The sequence below is a fragment of the Salarias fasciatus genome, chromosome 20, assembly GCF_902148845.1.
Source record: "Salarias fasciatus chromosome 20, fSalaFa1.1, whole genome shotgun sequence".
Taxonomy (NCBI): Eukaryota; Metazoa; Chordata; class Actinopteri; order Blenniiformes; family Blenniidae; genus Salarias; species Salarias fasciatus.
The window spans coordinates 7135645-7159510 of record NC_043764.1 but is presented as its reverse complement, the minus strand read 5'-3'; the positions used below and the strand labels follow the sequence as shown (position 1 = coordinate 7159510).

The 23866-nt window shown below is 41.8% G+C and overlaps 1 protein-coding gene across 1 annotated transcript in view; it reads left to right on the top strand.

Moving 5' to 3' along the window:
• Positions 1-23866, top strand: part of prkar2aa (protein kinase, cAMP-dependent, regulatory, type II, alpha A) — a 47542-nt gene that overhangs the window by 15762 nt on the left and 7914 nt on the right. The window contains exons 3-4 of the mRNA XM_030118518.1: positions 18062-18097; positions 23270-23406. Coding sequence (XP_029974378.1) covers positions 18062-18097; positions 23270-23406 — 173 coding nt within the window. The remainder of the gene's footprint in view (positions 1-18061; positions 18098-23269; positions 23407-23866) is intronic.

The following is a 23866-nucleotide window of genomic DNA, read 5'->3' as shown; positions in this document are numbered from 1 at the left end:
AAAGTTGTATATTGTATGAGCTGCTTTCCTTCCTATCATGGCTTGTGTCACTAGAAACCTAATTAGTATGACACACACTTGGTTTGACCCGACTCAAGTACCTGCTCAAACATTCCTGGCTGTTTCAGTGGCATAGCAAGTAGTACCCACTAGCTAACAGGCAGATTGTCTTGAATTTAACGACCTGACTCCAAACATTAACTGGAGAATGGAGAGCTTTGGAGTTCTTTTGTGGCTTTAAATGGTCATGTAATGACAGACCAGATTCGCCTTGTTTATGTTACACCCCAGTGATTTGATCAGAACATATTTCTTTTTCTTTCTTTTTTTTAACAGCAAGGCATTGCCAACTCCCTGTTTCTCTCTGCAGTTTGATGTTTTACCACTTCAGGGCATTTGTTTAGGCCATATACCTTGCTGTGCTTGTGGGTTAATGCCATTCAGTTTCTTTCTTACATTACAAAGGAAAATTATTGAGTGAGTGAAACCCCATCTCACCACCATAAATGTATTTGCTGTGTGATAAACTGTCCTTAGCTGAGATCAGGGGTGTCCAAAGTCGGTCCTGGAGGGCCACAGCCCTGCGTGTTTTCCATGTCTGCCTGCTTCAACACAGCTGATTGCAATGAGGCTCGTTATCTGGCTTTCTGCTGAACCTGGTGATGGAACCTTCATGAGATTCAGGTGTGTTGAAGCAGGGAGACATGGGAAAACATGCAGGGCTGCGGCCCTCCAGGACCGACTTTGGACACCCCTGGCTTAGATGTTGTGACCTGAGCCATGTTTGCATTTTGAAACCTGCAAAGTTGACACATCCAATACTGTTATCTCTGGGGTTGCATTTCTTAAATAACTGCAGATCTATTGCTTGTGGGTTTCTGGATGGTGTAAAAGCAATATAGAACAATATGTTTAATGAAACGTGTGCCTGGAGCAAAGGACTATAAATTATTTATAGGATCACAGAGAGACTAAATGTTGCAGAGAGCCTGGAGCAACTTGCCTCATAAGTTGTGTTTCAAGTTAAGTAGGAAATTAAAATTCTGTCATCTGCTTTGTGCAGGTGACACAACAATTCTTGTGCAGATTTTAATTGTACAGCCTAATAAAGCTATTGTAGAGCAGCAACACAGGTTTCCTCTAAAAACATAAGTGCAGCATGTCCCTGGTGACTTTCATATTGTTTTGTGCACCTCCTCCCTTTTTAACATTAATTTCCTTTCATATTTTTGCCAAGTGTTTTTGCATTCCAGTATGTTTATCTGAACATTTGTAACAATTTCTTCAGACATCTGTTTTTCGTGACAATATATCAATCAGTTAAAACCAGTGAAATTACTGTTGTTGTTTTTTTTTTTTCACTCTTTGTTGACTTTTATGTGGCAGATGTTTTGTTTCAGTGGGCTGAGCCGATCTGTAGTCACTCACCTCATGTCAAATTACTGTGCATGATCGTGACAAACTAAAGAACCTTGGACATCGGATATTTTACATCTGCAAGTTAATTCAAAGTCAGAATAAACTCCTATGTGGAAGTGCTGTGGTTTCAAGACAGTTATAAAAGTACAACCTGAAATTTTCTAAACTGCTGGGCATGAAATCCATCAACCGATGGCATGAACTCACGTTGTACTGTGATGTTAACTTCAAGTGGTTTCTCGTACTTGTTTTTGTTTCACAAATGCATTGCTTCTTAAGGAAAGACACAAGATTTCAGTGAGAAGAAAGTGCTTACTATCCCCCTGAGAGAGTAAGTCTGGGAAAAGCTAGCCACAAACAAATCATTCTTATTGGGAAGTCCCATAGTCCAGTCAAAGCTGGTTTTCCTGCACAATGTCTTTGCTTTGGACATGTGTCTTTCATTATAGATCAATCTGATTGATACTTCTTCTACAGACCAAAAATATGAATTGATTGAATGTTGATTCTTAAGCGTTTTGATATTCAAAAAAAAAAAAAGAAAAAAGCAGGAGTGTTGTAAAAACTGCAGTCAATGAAAGTGACCTTGGTAAGGTTTAGTCTGAAAGTGACTTTTTCTCTGCTGGAGAAATACAGTTGGGTCAGGATTTAACAGGTTAAGTAACTGCTAGTGGATTAAGCTGGCACTGAAAGCAGGTTATTTAGACTTGTGTGGCATGGGTTGTATGTCTATTGAAGTGTGGCGTCCAGAGACACATAAATATTTTGTAGACCCATCACTTCAAAGACTTTTGACTGCACCATCTGCCTGTGCAACCAAATGGGAATATGATACTTTTAACACTATCGGGGCCATTGGAAGGATTTCTACAGATCTTAAATAAGCACTTTCTCGTTGTATTTTAACTAAATGGGAGCATGTATTTATATCCAATGATAGATTTGCCGGTAGCAGTTATTACTGTTAATGTGTAATTTTTACAATCTATAAGCATTAGTGTGATTGCTGTGATAGCTTCCAATCTCAATGTCATTATGAGATTATGGCTTGTGTAAAGTGTATGGTCAAGTAAAAGCAACAATAGCTGACTCATTTCTAAGTGCTTATTTTGAGTGTTTCTTTTGAGAAAGTTTGACAGTATGAACATGAATCAAGACACACATTTTTATAGCATTGTCATGCACATTCCCATAGTTTAGTTAAAATTTGGCAAGCTACCACACAATAGTCCAAACAAATGAGCTTGATCAGGCGATAATTTCAGTACAATATATTGTGTGGAAATTAATCATTTGTTTGCGCAACTGTTGTTAGGACTACAAACACCACTGAAGTCCACCATCTTCCCTGTTCGGAGTTTCTTTCACCTGCACAGATATGTACAACTGACTTTTACAACAAAATCCAAATGTTAACTGAGTTTAAAAAGCAATGGTTAGAAGAAGCCTGCATGCTGACAAGTTGAATAAGTGCGGAAGTACACTTAAAAGTCTAAGACAATCTGTATTTATTAAACAAAACGAAGTGTTTGATGTTCAGAGAGTTCATGTGTGGCAAGGCCAAAGCTGAATGCATCATTTCTCTGCTTTAGAGTTGAAGTACATCCTGTTATTTTTGAGGTGGTCAAAAACTATTCAAGAGCACCTTTGAACATGGGTTTTAGAAGCAATGGTGTTTTACAGATTTTTTTTATCAAAACACAATCTTTGTGTGTGTCGTGCAGTCAAACTTGTGGCCAGTTCAAATATTGTCATGTGCTCGTGACATGGATAAGCACTATACAGTAGGACACACAGGAAATGCAGCAACACAATGCAAGAATAAGGGGGTTAAGTGACATCAGAAAACCTGCTGGTGCTGGGAAAGGGTTAACACCAGTGCAGCTATAAGCAGGACAGGGCTACTTCCTTTTATGGGCTGAAGTCTTTGGGAGAGCATAGTAGTGGGGGTAAGACACTGGGAAAGAGAGTGAGTCACATATGGGGCAGGGGGAGAGAGAGGAGACGAAAAAAAAACATCTTGTAGAAAAAAAAATGGAGAGGATTATAGCGTGAGGGGGATTTTCATGTAGAGAAACATTACAATGCTAACAGTGCAATATATACAAACAGTGGTGAGAGGAACGTTAAGAATACAGAGAACGAAGAGACTTGACAAGTGAACAGTTCTTTTTCTTGGCAACAATAGAAACAATAAAACTGACTCAACTGGAGAATAGAAAGATGCCCAACAGGTACAGGAGACGAATAAACAATGCTGTAAGAGAAAAGGTAAGGCGTAGACATAGAAACCTGGACTAGGTAGTTGTGAGGAAAATATGAAAACATAGAGGAAATAAATGTCGCTGTGTGGAAGCAGGTGTTGAATAGGAAGAGTGAGATAAATGACATATAAAAAGTTGTAAATTAGAGAAATGGGGCTATTTATTTATTTATTTATTTAGAGATTAGATCCCCATTAGTTGTCACCTAGGTGACAACTAGTCTTCCTGGGGTCCATAACAAAGCAAACAAAGCTATTAAAGCAATCAAATGGACCTCTACTCTTTATCCTTCAATGAAGAGCAAGCATGTGTATTGGTCATACATCTCTTCTTTTCCTTTGTTGATATTTTGTCATTTCATATCTCTTTAACTTATGCATTGGAAATTCAGCATCACTAAGTTGTCTCCACTGTAAGTTACAATGCTGAGAAAGTAAGAGAATAGTAGAACTTACATGTACTGGCTGTCCTCCCCATGTTTTAATACAAGATTTCACATCTGACGGATATCTGACGGATCATTTGCATCTGCATGTTTCAGTCACAGCAACTTTCCATTCTGAGCTATAAGGACAAAAAAAATCTGTGGACTTGTACCAGTTAGTCCTGTTGGCCTTCTCTAAATCAGTTACTTGACTGGTTACAGGTTTGTTCAATTTCTGCACTGAACTAAGCTACCCTGTGGCTTATACACTACCTTTCTGTTTCTAGATACACAACACCGTCCCTGTATCAAGGCCACACAGTCTTCTAAATCCTACCTCGAGTTGTGTGGTGAAGCTTTATTCATTCGCTCTGTTTTATCTAGCCTACAGTAAAGGACTCCCTTTAATGGCTTGTTACACTTTGCTAGTTCCTCTTCATTTTTGTCTGTGCTTCTTCAGAATATACTGCAGTTTAGAGGTTGTTTTTCCCACATGCAGAAATATTTTTTTGGTCTTTTAATTTGCAGCCATGGCCCTTTAAGCATAGCTATTGACCTTAGCACCTCAGTTGAGACCGTCTTGTTTGCCATAATCTGCCCTTGCTTGTTTTAAGATTTGAACTGCAACTGACACCCATATCCCTATGTAGCGTTATAACAGTAAATCTATTGGATTTTCTCAGTTGATTCTCATATGAAGCAACTGATGGAAAAGAGCGGCCAGTACTAAAATTGCACACAAATTTTTGACTATCGCGATAAGGACTTCCACTGTGAAAACAAAATCCCACTGATGCTGATCCAAAATGCTGTTAAGCTATTGAGCGTTTGCCCAATATGCAGGCGGCGATAATTGGCATGTTGCTTCAGTCTTACTTGACTCTGGTATGACGCACTACAATCAGCAGAGTACGTCAGCACTCCTTCTACCTGCACAGCACTACATATTTTACTGAGCACGACACAAAAAAATGCCACCTGGTTTGTTATCTACTGTCTGCTCTTTGTCTTTGTACGTGGCCACGAATGACTGCACATCTTAAAACTGTGAGCATGAAATATCAGAAAACAATACTCGACTCCAGCTTCAACTCTTTGTCCATTGTATTGTGCGCTTGGCTGAATATGCTCATGGGATATTGTTGTGGTATTTTCATCACCTGAGTACTCACCAAGCACAGGAGTTAAAAGAACAGAATTATTTCTTTGATAGATACCAGCAAAGTTGCTCCGAGAGTTATTCTCTGGGAGAATAACAGTCTTAAATGAAACCCAATTTCTTGTGATGTTTAGTTTGAAAACGCAATGTTTGAATAAAGCTTAGTTTAAACTGCATTGGTAGATTCAGTCATGCCTTGCTGACCCATACAGTTAATGTAGTGATTAACACTCACCTTACAGAGAGGATTTCCCTGGATTGAGTCTGGTCTGCTGGTCCTCCCTACGTGGAGGTTGCATTTTCTCTGTGCACATGCATAGGCTTTCTCGGACAGACCAAAAACAATTGCTTGAAGTAATTGATGAATCCACATTGCATGGAGGTGTGAATCCAGTGTCTGTGTTCACCCTGTGGTGTACTCTGGCCTCACCAGCTGGAATTGGTTTCAGCCCTTCATAATTCTCAGTTGGTGGTAGTGAAGTTGAATTGAGCAATGATCAGTGGATAGAATCTTTAAATGCTTTAACAATTCATATCAGATACACTCACTGCAAAATAATACAAGAACATTTTCAGCAGGGAGTTTATTCATTTATCGAGGCAGTGTTTTTCTCTTTATTATTTACAGTTGGATTCAGTGACAGAGTAAAAGTCCAGTTTGTTGATGAGTGGGCAGTTTTGTTTTTGTTTTTTTTTTTGTTTTTTTAAGAAAAGCCTAATAGATTTGTGTGTATGTGTGTGTGCTTTTGTGTGCCGCCTCTGCTGTCAGTGCCTTTCTTCTTGTTAAGCATCCCCCTAAATGCAGGGTGCAGCCTGCATGCAACTGCTTAAATGTGTTGCACACGATTTACATTCACTTCAATACTACAAGCATTATGTATATTTTGATTAATTTCCACATTAGCTTGATATTGGAGTACAAGCTCTAGAGGCTGGTATAGAGCTAAAGTCAGCACATCAGCATGCATTGACTGCTGACATGTAGAGGCAGAACCACATATATCTTATCTGAGTAGGAGGACATGCAGAGAGAGGATTTATGTTCTTTCCTCTTTGTATGGGTGCAGGGGAGGGATGAAACAGGACAGAAGGTAAAAATAAGGAGAGAGACTTGGCGAAATGTAAGATATGTTGACAACATATCATGACGAAAGACAGTAGCTCCAGGTTGGAAGACGTGACGACACTGATCAAACCGGTGGCAAAGGACGTTCCCAGAAAAGTGATGCCAATTAAGTGTGCTAGAAAAGGCCATTTCAGCAGCGACCTGCAAGCAGAAAAGGAAGGTTAATGTGTATTAGTTTATTGTGCAGTCATTATCTGTTTTGATGGAAAAGAGGAATCACTTCTGTATTTTGATGGAAAACGTTGCACATGAGCATACTGAGGGCATGATTCTGGAGGGATTTCACATTCTAATGTATACGTGGGTGTCTAGTAGGAGACTGAAGCTGATGTTGTGCTTTATTGAGTCTGCTTTCCAGCTTGCCAGTTGTGTCTCCCACCCCCCTTGTGTACGTGTTTGGTTTGTGTCTGTATCAGGCTGCACACATATCCTCTACTGTATCTGTTTGGCTCTGGCTACCGTACTGTGTGCTCAAGTGAATGATTAAGCTACTGTGTGTGTGCGTGTGTGTGTGTGCATGTGCGTACAAGTGTGTAGTGTGAGAGCGTGCCAGCAGAGGCTGGCTGACAGTGACGTCCAAAGCTGTGAGCTTGGGAGGAGCGGCAACACGTGAGGGAAGCTCCCCGCTCCACATCTGACCCTGCTGTTATCAATCAGGGCTTGAGAGGAGAGAGTGAGAGCATAGCCATGAGCAGGGAGGCTGACAGGACAGGTTGGGAAAAAAGACAAAGGAGGGGGAACACATGGGTGGGGGCAATGACTGAACAAGTCACACGTTTTGGGTGAGGGGCGACAGAAAGACATTCAATGAAGCGACAAGAAAGGAAAAATGTCTGATTGTAATGTGATTTATATTGATTCTTTGGAATGAGCTCCATATTTTCTCTCTATGATAACATGTTTGAGACAGCTAAGACAAATCTGGAGTTGTTGAACAGAATTGTGCATCTTCCCATTTTATTCATTTGGCCCAACAAAATGAAGGAAGACATGCTCCTGCAGTCACACTGTAGCAGAACATGGGATGGACTCAGCTTAGCTGTGATTTAGATCCTGTGACAGAACAGTTGATAAAGGGGAGAAAATCAGATTCTATACTTATGAGGCCGATTTCAACCATGCTCGTTGATGTGTTGGCTGACCACGTGAAATAAGTCATGCATGGTGCAGCAGGGAACAGCGTGATCTTGTCAACAAGTCCCATTACTTGCCTGTAATATTGAGATTTATGAATGTTCGTCCAACACAGGCCCACCACAGAGAGACTCATAATCATTCATGAAAACACCCACAGTCGATTTAGAAGCATCTCCCAAACTAATGAGCGTGTCTTTTATCTGTGGGAGAGAGTCAGAGTTTTGGAAAAAAAAACATGTAAACTCGCATAAAAGGCAGGTATGCCAAACACTGAACCACCATCTAAACTAGCGATTTTCATTTACATATTCTTGTCATAATAAGATGAGATCATTTAAGTGGCTTACACAGATCTCCTGTCTAGGAATCATTGAGAGACTACATCGTTCTGAATGACTCTTCAGCTGCTCCGTGATGCTTGAAATGAGCACAAATTGGCCATTTAGGTTACTTAAATGGTATTAAGTTAGGCGCTTGTACAATGGCAGAGCACTGTCCTCCTTTGCTCACCTGTGCTTCTGACTCGCATAAAAGGTCCAAATGTTGTTTGACTCACTTCTAGAATTGTGAGCTTGATGAACTTGGATTTTATTTAGTATTTATTACAAAGGGAACTCTCTCTAAGATGTGTCTTTGTAGCTTGTGGTTTGTTTCTGTTGTCCCCTTATCTCATACAGATCAGAGGTATAGTCAATTTGTGGTTGTTTTGTTAATACAAAAAAAGGAAATAGTAGAATTATTGGGACTTGTGCACAGCGGCCACATTCATGCTTTTGTCTCCCTTCCAGCTAACTAGATTGATGTATTGAAGTTCTGCGCAGACAGACAGTCGCACACTGAGAATGGTTGTAAGGGGAAATCGATGGAAAACACCAGGCAGGGTCAGATGAATTGCTCCTTTTTTTTTCTCCTCCCTTATTCGTCTATTCATTCAGTAGAATGCATTTATCTCGGTTTTCTGCACACATATACGCATATAACCCAACTCTTGCCAGTGCTCTATGTTCCTGTCTGCTTTTCCCCTTCCATGTCTTTCTTTCCATATCACAAGTCGCTTATTTGTCATCACTCATCAAATGCTACCATGTTGTTTGTGTTACTTTTATTACGGCTTCTATTCCTCTTTTTTCCCACCCCCCTCACATCAGAGCAGATCTCCTACCATCACCCCTTCTGGTCTGTCTTTTTTGCTTCTACCCCTCTGGTTCTCCCTCTGTCCTCCCCTCTACCTCCCTTTTCCTCTTCCCTCCATCTGTTAATGCTGTTATAGCAGTGAGTGGGTGTATATGGACGAGGGAGAGATAGAAAGAAAACGTGAGAGAGGATGTCGCGGTGGTGGGGTGAGCTACCACTTGTTACAAGCTGGATAGAGGCGAATGGGGGTGGATGGTGGCAGAGAAGAGGGAGGGGGGGAGGGTGAAGGGGGTAGCGTTGTTATGGCAATGAGATCTTCTTTGTGTTAGGTAACCAAGGCAACTTCAGGCGTACACTTGATACAGCCACCGTCACCACCCCAACCCAGCCCACCCCCAGCCTCAGCCACATGACCATAGGGAGAGCACTTCACACATTTCACCCTCAGACTCACGCACCCACACATTAAAACACAAAAAACCATGTATGTGTACACACACACACACACACACACACACACACACACACACACACACACACACAGTGTCCACAGGCCTTCAGCAAACACTGCGTTCTATGTGAGTGATGGAGATGCTGCATGAATCATTTTCAGTTTGACTGCAACATCAGGACTGAACACGTGCTGATCAGCATAGTTTATTTATGCTTGTAGACATAGGGAGAACATGCGTTCAGGTGTTGACATCTTACATAATAGGTGATCAGGTTGTGTTTGAGAACTACAATATAAAAGCAAGTCACGTCCATTTCAGGGTAATCAAGGAAAATGGGGTACCTATGTGAGAACAACTCCACCACGACTCTATATGGGAAGCTCATAGTAAAGTGTATAACAAAACAAACCTAGAATCAACATGGACGCGTGAAAAGGAACAAACATCTGACTGTTGTCGACAACCCTAAATTTGTAGTTATGCATCTTTTATTTTTATCGTCACACAGTAGATCGATGTTTGCATGTGTGACCTGCTGTGTTTTGGTCGTTGTGCTGCTGTTAAGCTCTGTGTGTCCATGTTTCTGTTGATATCTGTGCCTCAGTGCAGCGGCACCTGCAGCGACCTGACCTGTTCATGAGTTTGATTGGCTCAAAGCTAATCATTTTAAGCAGGTAGGAATGTGTCCTCCCTGTTGGTGGCTGTGTTGCTGATAGACCTTTAAAATAGTGGGGGGGTTTTTGGGGAAAACGTAATGCAAGCACAAGAGGTTGTACAAATGAGGTTGCTGAATCTGAACTTTCCGAGGTGGTGGTGGAAAGATTTCTGTGAATCACCCTTAAAGCATCCTGGTGGGGTGTTTTCATTCAGCTTGCATTATCTTGAATGATCTCATTCATTTACTGGATTTGCTGTTTTTGTGTTTATGGTAAAAATGTTTAACATTATTACTTTAAATGTGTGATGGCTTTCAGTGAATGTAACTGATATGAGCATCAGCTTGATGCTTTACTCTGAACAGCCAGTTCTCTCAATAATCTTATTGTGATCTTTAGCCAGACCATTTTTTCTAGGGAATGACAAGTAATGAGAGTAGATTAAGATGCAGGAAACGACAAGCTCTGTGGCAAATCCGGAGTTTACAGATGAATTAATTTCCCCATGTTGTGATCCTTGTAACTTCCATTCAGGTATTTTGCTGTCTTCTTACTTTAGTAATGTACTTGTTCATCTATGCCAGAGATGTGAGTAAATTGTCAGGTTAGGTGAAAATATTTTGTCTTGAAGTAGATATTTGCCATGGTCCTAATTACTTTGCTGTAACAATGTATCTATAATATCAAATTCACAACATTCAGTTGTCCAGATTTAAAACCCACCACAGCGTGGTGGGACCGGTCTTTGTATTAAGAGTACTACAGGACTTCGTTCTTTCTGTTACATATTTCTGACTTTGTTTTTGTTTAGAAAGAAGCTTTATTCCAGTCTCCATTCAAAGACATTAATTGTCATCTGTTAAAAATGAAAGCATTCATTTTTGTCTAATTGTTACTGTCATTGCTTGTACCGTTCAGTGTTTCTGTGGACACACTTAATACTTAGATACTTATGTAGGAAAAAAAACCATCAACAAAGTATTTTGTGTGTGTCTAAACTGTTAGACTCGGTGAGCAACTCGGAGACCGTCCATTTTCAGATATCTCCTCCAAAGCGTCTCGTGGCTTAGCGGTAAGATTGAAGACATGGTTACTAGGCAACATGCTTGCACTCATTTGGACAGAATAACTATGGTTGTCCTTTCTGGAAAGTCTTTGGCTACGCCTGCTGCAAGGGTGTTCAGACAATTTCTGGACAATCACAAAACATGGAACATATCTATCCATCCATTCCGTGTTTATAAGTAAAAACTATTTTCATGCCTTGTTTTTGTATGTCTTTTATGTGTTGTGGATTACAGTATCACATTAAAGAAATCTCACACCCAGAAAGAGTTAAACAAAAAAATCCAAACTTGCACTGATTTTGTATAGGATTATATAGGATTTTATATCTGCTAATTTGTTGCACTTCCCAGGTACCAACTCCAAAGTTCCAATCTGTGCCTGATGAAAAAGACACAGTAACCATTAAGACTCATATGCAAAATAGTCTTGAGAAGGAGAGGAGTCATGGAGCTCTGGGAGCAATATGGGGGAGGAAGGTCTGTTACTTTGAGACAGCTGTGGGGGCGAAATACACGATAAATGACAGAAGAGAGAGCGAGAGAAACTGAGAATAGGTTTGAACTTGGGTGAGTGTATTACTACGATTTACACAACATTCCTATCGTTCAAAGAGAGTTCACATTGACACATTCACCGAAAGCTCAAGGTTGGGTCTGGCCCGTGCCCGGGATAATAGCATGCTAATTAAACATGCTATCTGTACTGTACAATGTATTTTCGCATTCCATGATTTTCTTCAGATTAGCTGTGCCCTGATCATAAGGCGCTCTGCAAGGGACAGTAATAATAGAAAGACAGTCATTACTGTGAATTTGAGAATTTGATTTTCAGATTTGGGTTTACTATTTAGGAAGCCAGACAAGTTTTTGGCCAAAGATGTGCAAAAAAAAAAAAAAAAACCCTGCAGATATTATGTGTTGTAGGGGCTGTATCCTAAAGAAATCTATACAGCCTCTTCATCCTCTGACTCCAGAGTTTATCTTGGTGCCTTCTGGACGCCAGTATTTTGCTCCAGCTTGGAAAACTAATCGTTTTTCAAACTCCTTTGTGCCTTCTGCAATCAACTTATTGAATTCCAGTTCTTAAATTGTTTGTTGTATTGCTTGTTTTAATATCGTTCAACCTGAGTTCCACTTGTGGCTGAACTGGACTGTCTCATGTTATATATATGTGTGTGAAACTGCTCGATATGCTGCAAATGAATTGCCCTATGGGATCAATAAAGTTTTCTGAATCTGAATCTGAGCTCCTCCTTGAGTGATCATGCCTAGTTTGTTATGGGTGATGGTTTTCTTTTTTTTTTCCTCCCCACCTCAAAAAAATTATTAATGTGGTGAAGAAGTAAAGGTTCACTGCAAATAACTTAAGACATTGTGCAGACAATTCAATCGAAATTCAAATTTTATCTCATATTTTCACTTGTTTGACTTGTATGTGTGAATTTACTTCACTGCTCGTTTGATTTGTGTTTGTAAGATTACTTTTTGGAGAAAGAACTACATAGACCAAAGTCTGTTGTTGGTTATTATACTTGGGGTTAACAAAATGAACAAATCAAATAATAGATGTCTGGAATTGTGTAAAACCACTGATCACCTGAGTAACAAACAAGGAACTAATCATAAAGTTTATTACAATTAATTTACGTAAAAAAGAGCTGAGTGTGCTTTTAAAATGCTGCACCAAATTTTTGGGACGACTGACAAGTCCAACTACTGATTCAAATGCTTGGAAGAGTCTCTTAAATCTGTGTTCAGGAGACTTTCTGTCTTTCCGAAACATTGGTTTTGTGTCAATGCCAGTAATTCATTATGCACTTAAAGCTCTTCTGGCTTCATTGCTGGCCAAATTAGAATGGATCCTCTTCCTGTTTCATCTGATGTTCATTAACATTATCTGTTCAGAAAAGCCCAGATTATCTTCCACTCCATTGTGTAGCACCAGACTAACAGACTGTGTTCCTGGAGTCTTGGTTTTTCTGCTTTGATTTGACTGGTCAGAATGTATCACAACCCAGAGGGAAATCACCATCTGTCAAGGCCAAGTTTACCTGGGGCGATCGTACAGTTTCTGAAATGTGTGAGCGAGCAGACTGAGATCTCAGGTGCAGATGCCAGAAGGTTCAAAGATCTGGAATCTATGTGAGAGTTAACACATACATATAAATGGACTTGGCATTCTCAACTCCGTCTTCATTAATTTCCCCTGTTACTTTCATGTTCAGCCCTTCTCGAGAGGTTGGGTTCCAGAGCCCAGGCTATGTGTGGAGGTGAGCCCGACTATATCTAGCCGGTATCTCTCAACCTCTCTTACAAGCTCGGGCTCCTTCCCCCCCAACGAGGTGACATTCCATGTCCCTAGAGCTAGTCTCTGTGTCTGAGGATCGGGTCGCCGGGCACCCTGCCGTCGGCTGCCACCCAATCCACATTGCACCCAGCCCCTACGATTCCCTCGGCGGGTGGTGGGTCCACCGGAGGGTCGGCCCACGTCGCCCCTTCGGGCTGAGCCCGGCCGGGCCCCGTGGGCAAAGGCCCGGCCACCAGGCGCTCGCTTGCGAGCCCCAACCCCAGGCCTGGCTCCAGGGTGGGGCCCCGGCTGCGCCATACCGGGCGACGTCACGGGCCTCGATTGTAATATATTCATAAGGGCTATTGACCTGCCCTTGGTCTGGCCCATCACCCAGGACCTGTTTGTCATGGGAGACCCTACCAGGGGCATAAAGCCCCGGACAACATAGCTCCTGGGATCACGTGGGCACTCAAACTCCCCCACCACTTTAAGGTGGCAGGTCAGGGGGGGAGCTGGGGTGTGCTCCAACTATAGGGGGATCACACTCCTCAGCCTCCCCGGGAAAGTCTATTCCAGGGTACTGGAGAGGAGGATCCGACCGATAGTCGAACCTCGGATTCAGGAGGAACAATGCGGTTTTCGTCCTGGTCGTGGAACAGTGGATCAGCTCTATACCCTCCATAGGGTGCTCGAGGGTTCATGGGAGTTTGCCCAACCAGTCCACATGTGTTTTGTGGACTTGGAGAAGGCATTCGACCGTGTCCCTCGTGGTGTCTTGTGGGGGGTGCTCCGGGAATACGGAGTCCGGGGCCCCCTGTTAAGGGCCGTCCGTTCTTTGTATGACCGGAGTAGGAGTCTGGTCCGCATTGCCGGCAGTAAGTCGGACCTGTTCCCGGTGCATGTTGGACTCCGGCAGGGCTGCCCTTTGTCACCGGTTCTGTTCATCATTTTTATGGACAGAATTTCTAGGTGCAGCCAGGGGCCGGAGGGGGTCCGGTTCGGGGACCACAGGATTTCATCTCTGCTTTTTGCAGATGATGTTGTCCTGTTGGCTTCATCGAACCAGGACCTACAGCATGCACTGGGGCGGTTCGCAGCCGAGTGTGAAGCGACAGGAATGAGGATCAGCACCTCCAAATCCGAGGCCATGGTCCTCGACCGGAACAAGGTGGCTTGCCCTCTCCAGGTAGGTAGAGAGACCCTAGCCCAGGTGGAGGAGTTTAAGTATCTTGGGGTCTTGTTCACGAGTGGGGGACGGATGGAGCGTGAGATTGACAGGCGGATCGGTGCAGCGGCTGCAGTGATGCAGTCGTTGTATCGGTCCGTCGTGGTGAAGAAGGAGCTGAGCCGAAAGGCGAAGCTCTCGATTTACCGGTCAATCTACGTTCCCACCCTCACCTATGGTCATGAGCTTTGGGTCATGACCGAAAGGACAAGATCCCGGATACAAGCGGCCGAAATGAGCTTCCTCCGTAGGGTGGCTGGGCGCTCCCTTAGAGATAGGGTGAGGAGCTCAGTCACCAGGGAGGAGCTCGGAGTAGAGCCGCTTCTCCTCCACATCGAGAGGGGCCAGCTGAGGTGGCTCGGGCATCTGTTCAGGATGCCTCCTGGACGCCTCCCTGGGGAGGTTTTCCGGGCATGTCCCACCGGGAGGAGACCCCGGGGAAGACCCAGGACACGCTGGAGAGACTATGTCTCTCGGCTGGCCTGGGAACGCCTTGGGATCCTCCCGGAAGAGCTGGAGGAAGTGTCTGGGGACAGGGAAGTCTGGGCATCCCTGCTGAGACTGCTGCCCCCGCGACCCGGCCCCGGATAAGCGGCTGAAGATGGATGGATGGATGGACTTTCATGTTCACAGCGGAAAAGAACAGATTCCCTCTCATGAACGCCATTGATGACACTGCAGTGCCAGTAGCCGAGACTGTCCTGTGGCTTTGTGTGTTGAGTGATACTAAGAGTGACCTCCAGAGAGAGCCGTGTTAAACTCTGTCCATCTCCCCAGGTGATCGCAGCAATGTAGTGTGTTTGTGTGACTCTCCCCTAGGCTCCTGTCTTCACGGTCTGGATCTAATGGGCTCTGACAGGATGGTAATAGGGTAGCAGTGGACGCATGCTGTGTGTGTATGTGCGTAGAGGCAGTATGCTATGACTGTGCTAGCTCGTAGCAGCACAGTGTTAGAAAGCAGGTGTTTTCGACCCTTCCAACACCCTTCTAGCACATAAATTAACACCATGCACCACACATGCTGAGTTTCAGTGTCCAGATCTTCTTTTGATTTTCACGAACTTGAACCGCAGCACATGTAAATCCACACAGCTCTATTTCCTTTTCTCACAGAGACAGTTTTTTTTTCCTGACATGAAAAACGATTAGCCACGATACATGTTAATACCCAGCACTGTTTTTCTACCCTGCCTTTACTTTGATGAATATTTGCTTATATCATGCACACGGCACTGAAATCATAACCACAAATAAAACATAATTACAGCTGACGTTTGAGTGTTTCCAGGAAGTATCTTTTGCTTTGCACAGGATGTTTTTTCCTGTGTTTAATTATGTTACTAACATTGTTTCAAACCAGGTTCTGTATCATCGGTTTGCAAGATAACAAGTAGATGTCTGCACTGTTGTGTTCTGCTGTCCTGCATTAAAAATAAACAGTGGGTGCTTTTACATAAAGATTGGTAATTTATACTCTCAATGATCTACCATGGGGTTCTGCAGAACAATGATCAAGCAGTCATGGTTGTGCCACTTGAGCCCTCCACGGAAAACGAGCAAGCAAGAGGATGGTGTGTTGGTGTTGATGTCTAATGTTGAGTCATTGGGGCAGGGATGATAAAGGAAGGAAGTGTTTGTCTAAAATTAAAGAATTCACGCAATAGTTGTGTTGAATATTTGTGTTTGGTATGGTAGTATTTTGGTGCATTAAGATATTGCCGTGTTTTCTGTACTATTAGTTGCACTTTTCTGGTCACTACCACTGTTATGGCAGAATGACGATGCAAAATGTAAACTGACTGAAAGCTCAGCTCTTCCAATGAAAGTAACTTGGGCTCCCAAGTAATTTATCATGGTTTGCCCAGTTTTTGTAGTCATAAAAGAGCCACACTGCGAGGCTGAATTTGTAAAAACATGCATGCAGAACTTGTCTCAAGCGTCGGCAGGCTTTGCCAACATTGGTTTGAAGAGAAACACTTTGGTTCTCCCAATCTGCAGAGAACTTAAATTCTCTCTTTAATTTTGTTGCATCCAAAAATGCAAAAAAAAAAAATAAATAAATTGTATGGACATCAAATAGGAGGCATGGTTTTTGGACCTTTCGATGCATTTTTCTCTAAACTTTAAAATGGAGATAAATTAATTAGATTAGGTTTGTGCAGAAAATAAGATTCCATTGAATGTAAAATTGTTCCCAATGAGGTGTCAAACTCTTTGGGAATAATTTTAGTTTTTCCCATCTATTGCAGTTTGTTTTTTTTCATGTTCGAAGATAGTGTTTTGATATTTGATGCCTGACTCTATCGAGTATATACTATTACTGAGGGTTGTGTAACAGAAATCAAATGTCTGTAAACCTGGCTATGGAAACTTAGGACCTTTATAGAAATGGCAGTTTACGCTGATGCCTTCAAATCAGATACATGCCCCCCCCAACACGGTTTTTCCATGAAATAAATTGAGTGAGATGCTTTCTCTTTTTCTCATCACTTGTTTTGAATGCACGTTGAAATGAAACCTGAGGTATTTTTCTGAAAGGAGACCCTTTCATCGGTTGATTTTTGTTTGTAGACCATGACACAGATGACTGCAAGCTTTGTTTGCAATGTAACATAAGCCATGTTTATGTTTGACTAAGCCTGCAGTGCTGCTTCTGGAGATGTGTTTTGGCATCTTAAAAGTGATTTGTTCTGGGAACTTGTACACAAACCGGAACAAAAAGACATTCACTGGCAAAAATCGTTCCATTGGAGAGGTACATGTGATTAGCTGTAGCTTTCAGACAGATGTGTGTTTGTTTTTATTCCCGGTCCACACCTAAACAATTTGAACCCTCTGTATCTCTACCAGGTAGGACTTGAAATTCACATGGATCAGAGATATGGGTTTGCTTTTCAACAGGCTCTTGGCTTGAGGAAACACTTGTAGGGCACTTACCTGCTGTTGAGAGTCCTTAAATACTTGATTCTGAAGAAGGACGTCACATGTCCTGTCTTTGCTGCTCAGGGACACTAGCAGCGTCTGTGCATCCCCGCCGTGTGTTAGGACAGCTTGAAACTGGCCATGTTGGCACTGGGAATCTGTCTTCTTAAATCACAACATAAACAAACAAAAATCCTCATGTATACAGTGACTTTAAGCAGTTTGATTACAAATACTGACATGTTTTTTAGATTTTTTTTTCCTGTTATTTGCCCCTAAAAATATTTTATTTGTTAAAAACAATGTCCCAGCTTTTTTATTTATTAAGTTATTCCTTTATGCACTCATAATGTATGACTTGAGGCTTCTTGTTGCTGAGAGCGATCAGATGTGTTTCACTTGGCAGTGTTGTTTCCAGTCACAGCTCAGATTCTTGTTTTTTCTTAATTCCTCAGTCAGCTCACATGGTTGCGGGTTACACAGTGTCTCTTCAGGTCCACATGAGTCTCGGAGTGTGTCCTACTTTTTGTCTTATCATTTGTTGCTGCCTTTATCTGTTTGGCTCTATCTTGCTTTCCCCAATGCCGGCTGTCACTCTGACTCACCGTCTGCCTTTTGTTCCCGTTTCTCTTTTGAATCCACTGATTTTCGTCAGTTGATGTTATGAACGCCGTTTTTCAGAGCAGACAGTCACATGTAGATTTCACAACAATCACAGTCACATTAGGTAAATGTAGTTATGTCCAACTGATGTTCACCGGCTCTCTCTCTTTCTCTCCACAGCTCCACCACCCAGCAGATTCAACAGGAGAGTGTCAGGTAAGATGTGTCCGTGTGAATTCACTTGTGTGTGAGTGTGTGTGTCCAGAAGAGTTGACGTCATGTCCCTTAAGTGTAATCCACACCCGGACCGACATTGCATACATCAGTGGCTGAGTGGCTCACCTACAGTTTGACATGCATAACACTCACGCTGGTGAGCCCGAGTGGTAACCTTACTGATTTGCGTCTGCCGCTGTGGTGGAACAGTGTTCCGATAATGAGCGTCATTTGCGCACTTCTCACATGTAAAACACAGTGCTAAGAAGCTTGGCTGTGTTGGTGGGATCGGGTTTTACGTATTTGCATTGTCTGGGCTTCTGTGTTGGCGTCTGTGGTCTTGTATGGACAGTGCTCTTGTTTTCTCACGCTCTGCAGTGCCCGTCTAGTGTTTACGTATGAGTGATTGAATGTCGTCAGCCGTCACAGAACACTGCACTTTGATTAGGCCCTGGGTGTGTCTGCTGATGTTTATCTTTACTGCTGTCCATCTATCATTGTTGAACCTGCTGCCTTCACCAGCGCCTCATTAAGGTTTGTTGAGCAGTATGATGTTAATTTGTAGTGCCTGACAACTTCATTTTACTGTTTTGCAGCCAGGCCGTCTGTCCTTGTTGCTGCGATGTGAAAACAAAGTGGCCGATAAATTCCTTGTTGGCAAATATGCTGTGTGATACAAGCAGACCTTTTGTTGTGGAAATTTTGTAAGACATACTGATCCTCCTTGAGCCACGGAAAGGAATTGTGTTAATACAACAACAAAGTGTCTCTGTAGTGCTCCTCGCATTTCTCAAAAGTGTTACCATAAAGGTCTTTCATTGAGCGATATATAGGTGCAATTTCAACACCTTAATTACACCAACATTAACGCGTTATGCATTTAATCGCAGTTTGCGTTCTGGAAAATGTGGAACGTTTGTCAGTTGACAATTTCTTGGAACGTTAATTACACCTCAGAGCTCAACTAATGGCTAGAACTGATGGAACAGTAAATTTAATTTTGAAAAACTGGATGAAAAACAGAGTTTGCATGCCACCGAAGCACCTCAATCCATCAGTACCGTCTAAATGCGAAGCGTATTGCAGCAAGCACAGAACCCTCCGAGGTGTTTCGGATTAAGTGGTTCTCCAGTAAACTGGTGACAGACTACTTGAGTGACCCTTGTTGCTGCCAGTGACAGCAGATATTATAATTATAATAACAATGAAAAAAACTCTTGTAATGAACCACACACATGGACAGACGACAGAGTCGGGTTGCTATTACAGGAGACTCAACTTTAAAACTATCAAAACCCAGGAGAATCTGGACTGGGATTGACCACATTCTGGATGCCACCATGTATGTTTTCTATCTACTAAAATGTGTGCAGGAGAAGTATTTACTCCGGCCGTGGTGCACATGCACAGTGGCAGTATTTCAGCAAAGTTGTGCTTTATATAATTTCCACAGAGTGTGGACTTTGTTTCAAGAATAGTCCTTTCATCAACGAGTCGGATTGATTATTTTCAGCTGACTAATGTCAGATTATTTAACTGCAGCAGACAGGAGCACAGAAATGGCTCAAAAGTAAGTCAGATGACTAAAACCTATGATCACCGCTTTGCACATACTCTAATGAAGTTCTTTTTTTTTTTTTTTAAGGAATCTTACGCATTTTCTTGAATCAGTGCGTAAATTCTCTGCAGTCCCTTCACTGTTAGGAGTTATGCATTGAGGGTGTATGAACCGCTAAGAAGTTCACTGCTTTAAGGTTCAGGGCGTACAAGGATCAGTCATGAAGCGTCTTGAAACTGAGTGTTTGTTTTCTATTCGTTATGAGTATCTTCACAAAAATGCTGGCGACGATCCTGCAAGTTTTATCTGTTTTTAATCTGTAAGCTGGTCAATGGCTGTATCAATCCAAATAGACAGAATTAAGTGAAAGAAAAGTTTAAATAATTGAAAATTATTCAGAAAAATTGTATGAACTAATTCAAAACACCAAGACAGGCAATGTCAGTGAACTGGCGGCGAGAACTACATGTAGACGTGTGATAGGAGGAAACAATAAATAATGAAATAGTTTCACAGTCACAGCTAGAATTAATTATAAGCAAGAGTTAGAGGCCTGGCAATTGAAAAAAACATTCCCAAAGCATGAAGACATTAACTTAATCTGGTTAAGTGTTATTTATTGCAAATAATGTGGTTATCTTAATAATAATCATAATTGGATAAATTCAAAGAATCCAAACAACACAAGATATCTTTCATATCAACAAGAAAAAGTTTATTAAAGCTGATAGATTATACCACACATCCTGTCATGCTCAAAGTTCAGCTTTTAGGGCTTGTTTTTATGTGCTTCATTGATGTCAAGGGATTTTATTTTTAAGTCTGCAGCATTTAATAAAATTGATTTCATTGTGTCCAACATTTCCTTTAAATTTAACAGAATTGAGAACTCCTCATTAAGTAATTGTTGATTGGAAAATGTTCATTAGATCAAAGTTATAAACCTGTTTAGATTAGTGGTCAGGGTTTTAGTTTAAAAAGTGATCTTACAACAAATAGCAAGAACGGAATTTCTACCCAAATGGCATTTATTCTCATAAATTGCAATTCATTCTAATTGGCATAGATCTCTCCATCCATCTGTCCATCCGTCTTTCATAGCACATCATCCTGGGGCTTGCTTGTCTCAGCTGACACTGGGTGAAGGCAGGACACTTGCTGGACAGATCACACAGTGAGACAAAACCACACCGACAGACCATTTCGGTTTCCACATAACCTCAAACCCATGATTTTATCCTGAAGGAGGAAGAAATTCACGCATGTAATAGGAGTACTTCATAAGTCCATAGAAAAATGTTAACCACACTTCAAAACTTTAGGAGACCATTCGTGGAGCTTTTTCTCAGTTTGCCTCTTGCGGTCAAGTGCGATTTCGCTTTTTGAAAGCCGTACCTCTGTTTTTTTTAACTCAAACTCATGCAGCTTTAAGCTAAGTGATGTATTATCACAACTTAATAGAGTATATTTTAATTACTGACAGATGAAGAATTGTTGAAGGATGAAACTGCTCTTAGGGAAAAAAGCAGAAATCGCCTATACCATCGTTTTTAAAATAGGTAAATATTTTAATGAAAATTATTTACTCGGTTAATGTGCCACTGTCTCCCTCCTTTCTCCCTCCTTTTTTGAAGGAACACACAAAACCTGGAATGTTTTGGCAAGCGTTTAATTTTTCTTTCGCGAGCGTCCATTTGGTTGGCTGTTTGAATCTGCTTTATCTGAATTCACAGCAACAGATTTTGCTTGTGATCAGCCTACCTGGCCCCTCAACCTTATCTGAGCTGAAATAGCCTTCATACCACTGAAGAACATCCAATGCTGCGTGCCTTTTGTTTATAATCTGTCGCTTGCTGCTGTTTATGTTCTCTTCGTTATGTATCGGCAGTAAGGTTCAGTGGGTTGAAACATTTGATAAAGCTGCACTGAGAGAAGCGAACACATTGACGCTGCCGAGGACACGGCTTTTCCCATCGTTGATTTGACAGCAGACAGATAAAAGCTCCTCTCCTGATTGCAGTCCCAAACACTGGGACACCTCTGTGATTTCTGGAAAATGTCTTGCGAAGAGAGGAGTGTGTCTCCACAGTGTTGGCAGAAACACAGATATATGTTGACAATCTGAAACGACCTTGTCAGTGTCTGTCATCCCGTGTGGTGAAACATGTTGCTGTGTGTGTCGTGTCCTCACTTGTGGGCTCCTCCCGTGTCCTGCGGTCCCGTCGTCCCGCCTCCTGCAGGCCCTCACCTCATTTTGTGTTACACAATATCTTCCTCTCGTTTCTGCCTCTGCTTGTGTTACTTTTTACCTTGCTGTGCTTCTCTGTGTGGAAACATTCTTAGCAGAAACAGAGACGCTGTCTTTTTTTTTTCCTTCTTTTCAGTGTTACCATTCCAAAAGCCTGGTTAGTTTTCTTTTAACCATAATGAAACAATTCTCTGATCAATGATACTGCCACAGGAGAAGCACATTAATGTTTTTCTTTTTAATTATCACATGTTATCAAGTAATACATTTAACATATTTACATCTGATTTGTCTTCCCCATAACCTGGACAGTTGACTCGGCTCAAACCAGATTCAAACCCTGATCTTCCACAAAGTCATGACTTAACATGATGTGTAAATGAGCCAATATCCGTCAATACAATATAAAGATTAAAAAAAAGTTTGTGACACGAGATGTTGTTTATTTGGGGGGTAACAGCTAGAAATTTTTCTAGCACATTATGCTGCTAAACTGGGTTATTGCACGTGAAAATTACTCTCCATCAGTTCTGACTGTGCCTGGCTCTTAATGGGCTTCTATATTAAAAAAAAAATAGTGTGAAAATTGGTTAGTCTTTTTAAAAAACAAAAACATTTCTCATGTTATCTATTTGTTTTAAATCTCTTTTCCGCTTCCGCCAGTAATCTAGAAAGTATTCTGAGGCCTCGTTTACGTGACGATTTTCAGGTGACAATTAAAAAAATTCACTACCTTCATTGATCCTTTTACACAACAGTGCAATGAAACATAACTTTTTGCAAACGGCTCCCAAAGTGGATTTCTTTGAAAATACTCCGACTCTTATCTTCATTGAATCAAGGGGAAAATATAACATTTCTGAAACGCTGCTGCCGCTCACGGGCACCGCGATCATAGTAAATAGTTCTTCTGCTCTTATGGAAGTAGATGGACAATAACAACAATGACTTCCTCCAGAGTGTCATGACTTTCAGTCTTGATTCTCCTGGGACTTGATAGTTTTATAATTGAGTCTCTCTGTGGTTTCATTGTTAAATCAACCAACAGCGCCTACCTCTGGCCCAGCATCCGAACTGCGTCATTTTCAGTGTTGCTGCTGTTGCCATGTAAACATGAAACTTTTCTGAAATGAAAGCGCAAAAACGATGTTTTTCACTTGAAGTGTTGTTGAAACGGAGCCTTGCTGATCATGTAAACATGCAACATGAAATGCCAGTAATTTCACACCAGCTTCACTTTGCCTCTTGGTTGTTATGCTGCTTGAATGTGCCTTTAAACATGTCGGCATATTAAATTCTAATCAAAGGACCATGTTTTTTTCTATTTGTTAAATTGATCTGCTTTTTATTTTTCCCCCCCCCCCAGTGTGTGCGGAAGCTTTCAACCCAGACGAGGATGACGAGGACACCGAGCCCAGAGTGGTGCACCCAAAAACAGACGAACAGCGCTGCAGACTGCAAGAAGCCTGTCGAGACATCCTACTCTTCAAAACACTAGACCAGGTAAATAAACCTCAGGAGCATTTACACGGATGCAGATACGTAGCAACGCAGAAAGCTCTTGGCATGCGAAGCGGTGCGGATGGAATTAACATAAAGTGCCTTGGTGTCGTAGTGCTTCAGTCCTCATTGGCATACATTATACAGTCTTATAGAAAACTCCTGGAGGGAGACATCCTCATTAAACCGTTCACTGACCCCTTGTGTCACCCATAAAGGCATCTGCTGTCATCTGCTCCCCTGGGTTTTTCAGAGGGGATTTTTAATTTGTTTCTTGACAACAAGTAAAGCCACATCTGAACTGATAGATCCGTTACACATCAACCCAAACCAATGGGAACATGTTCAGCTCCAGTTATTTTGGAGTTTTTCTTCTTTGCCAAAAACCTTAAAGCCTTTCTACTTCACTAATATATTGTGATTACTATATATTTATATATTTACCATAGCAGATTGACTGAAA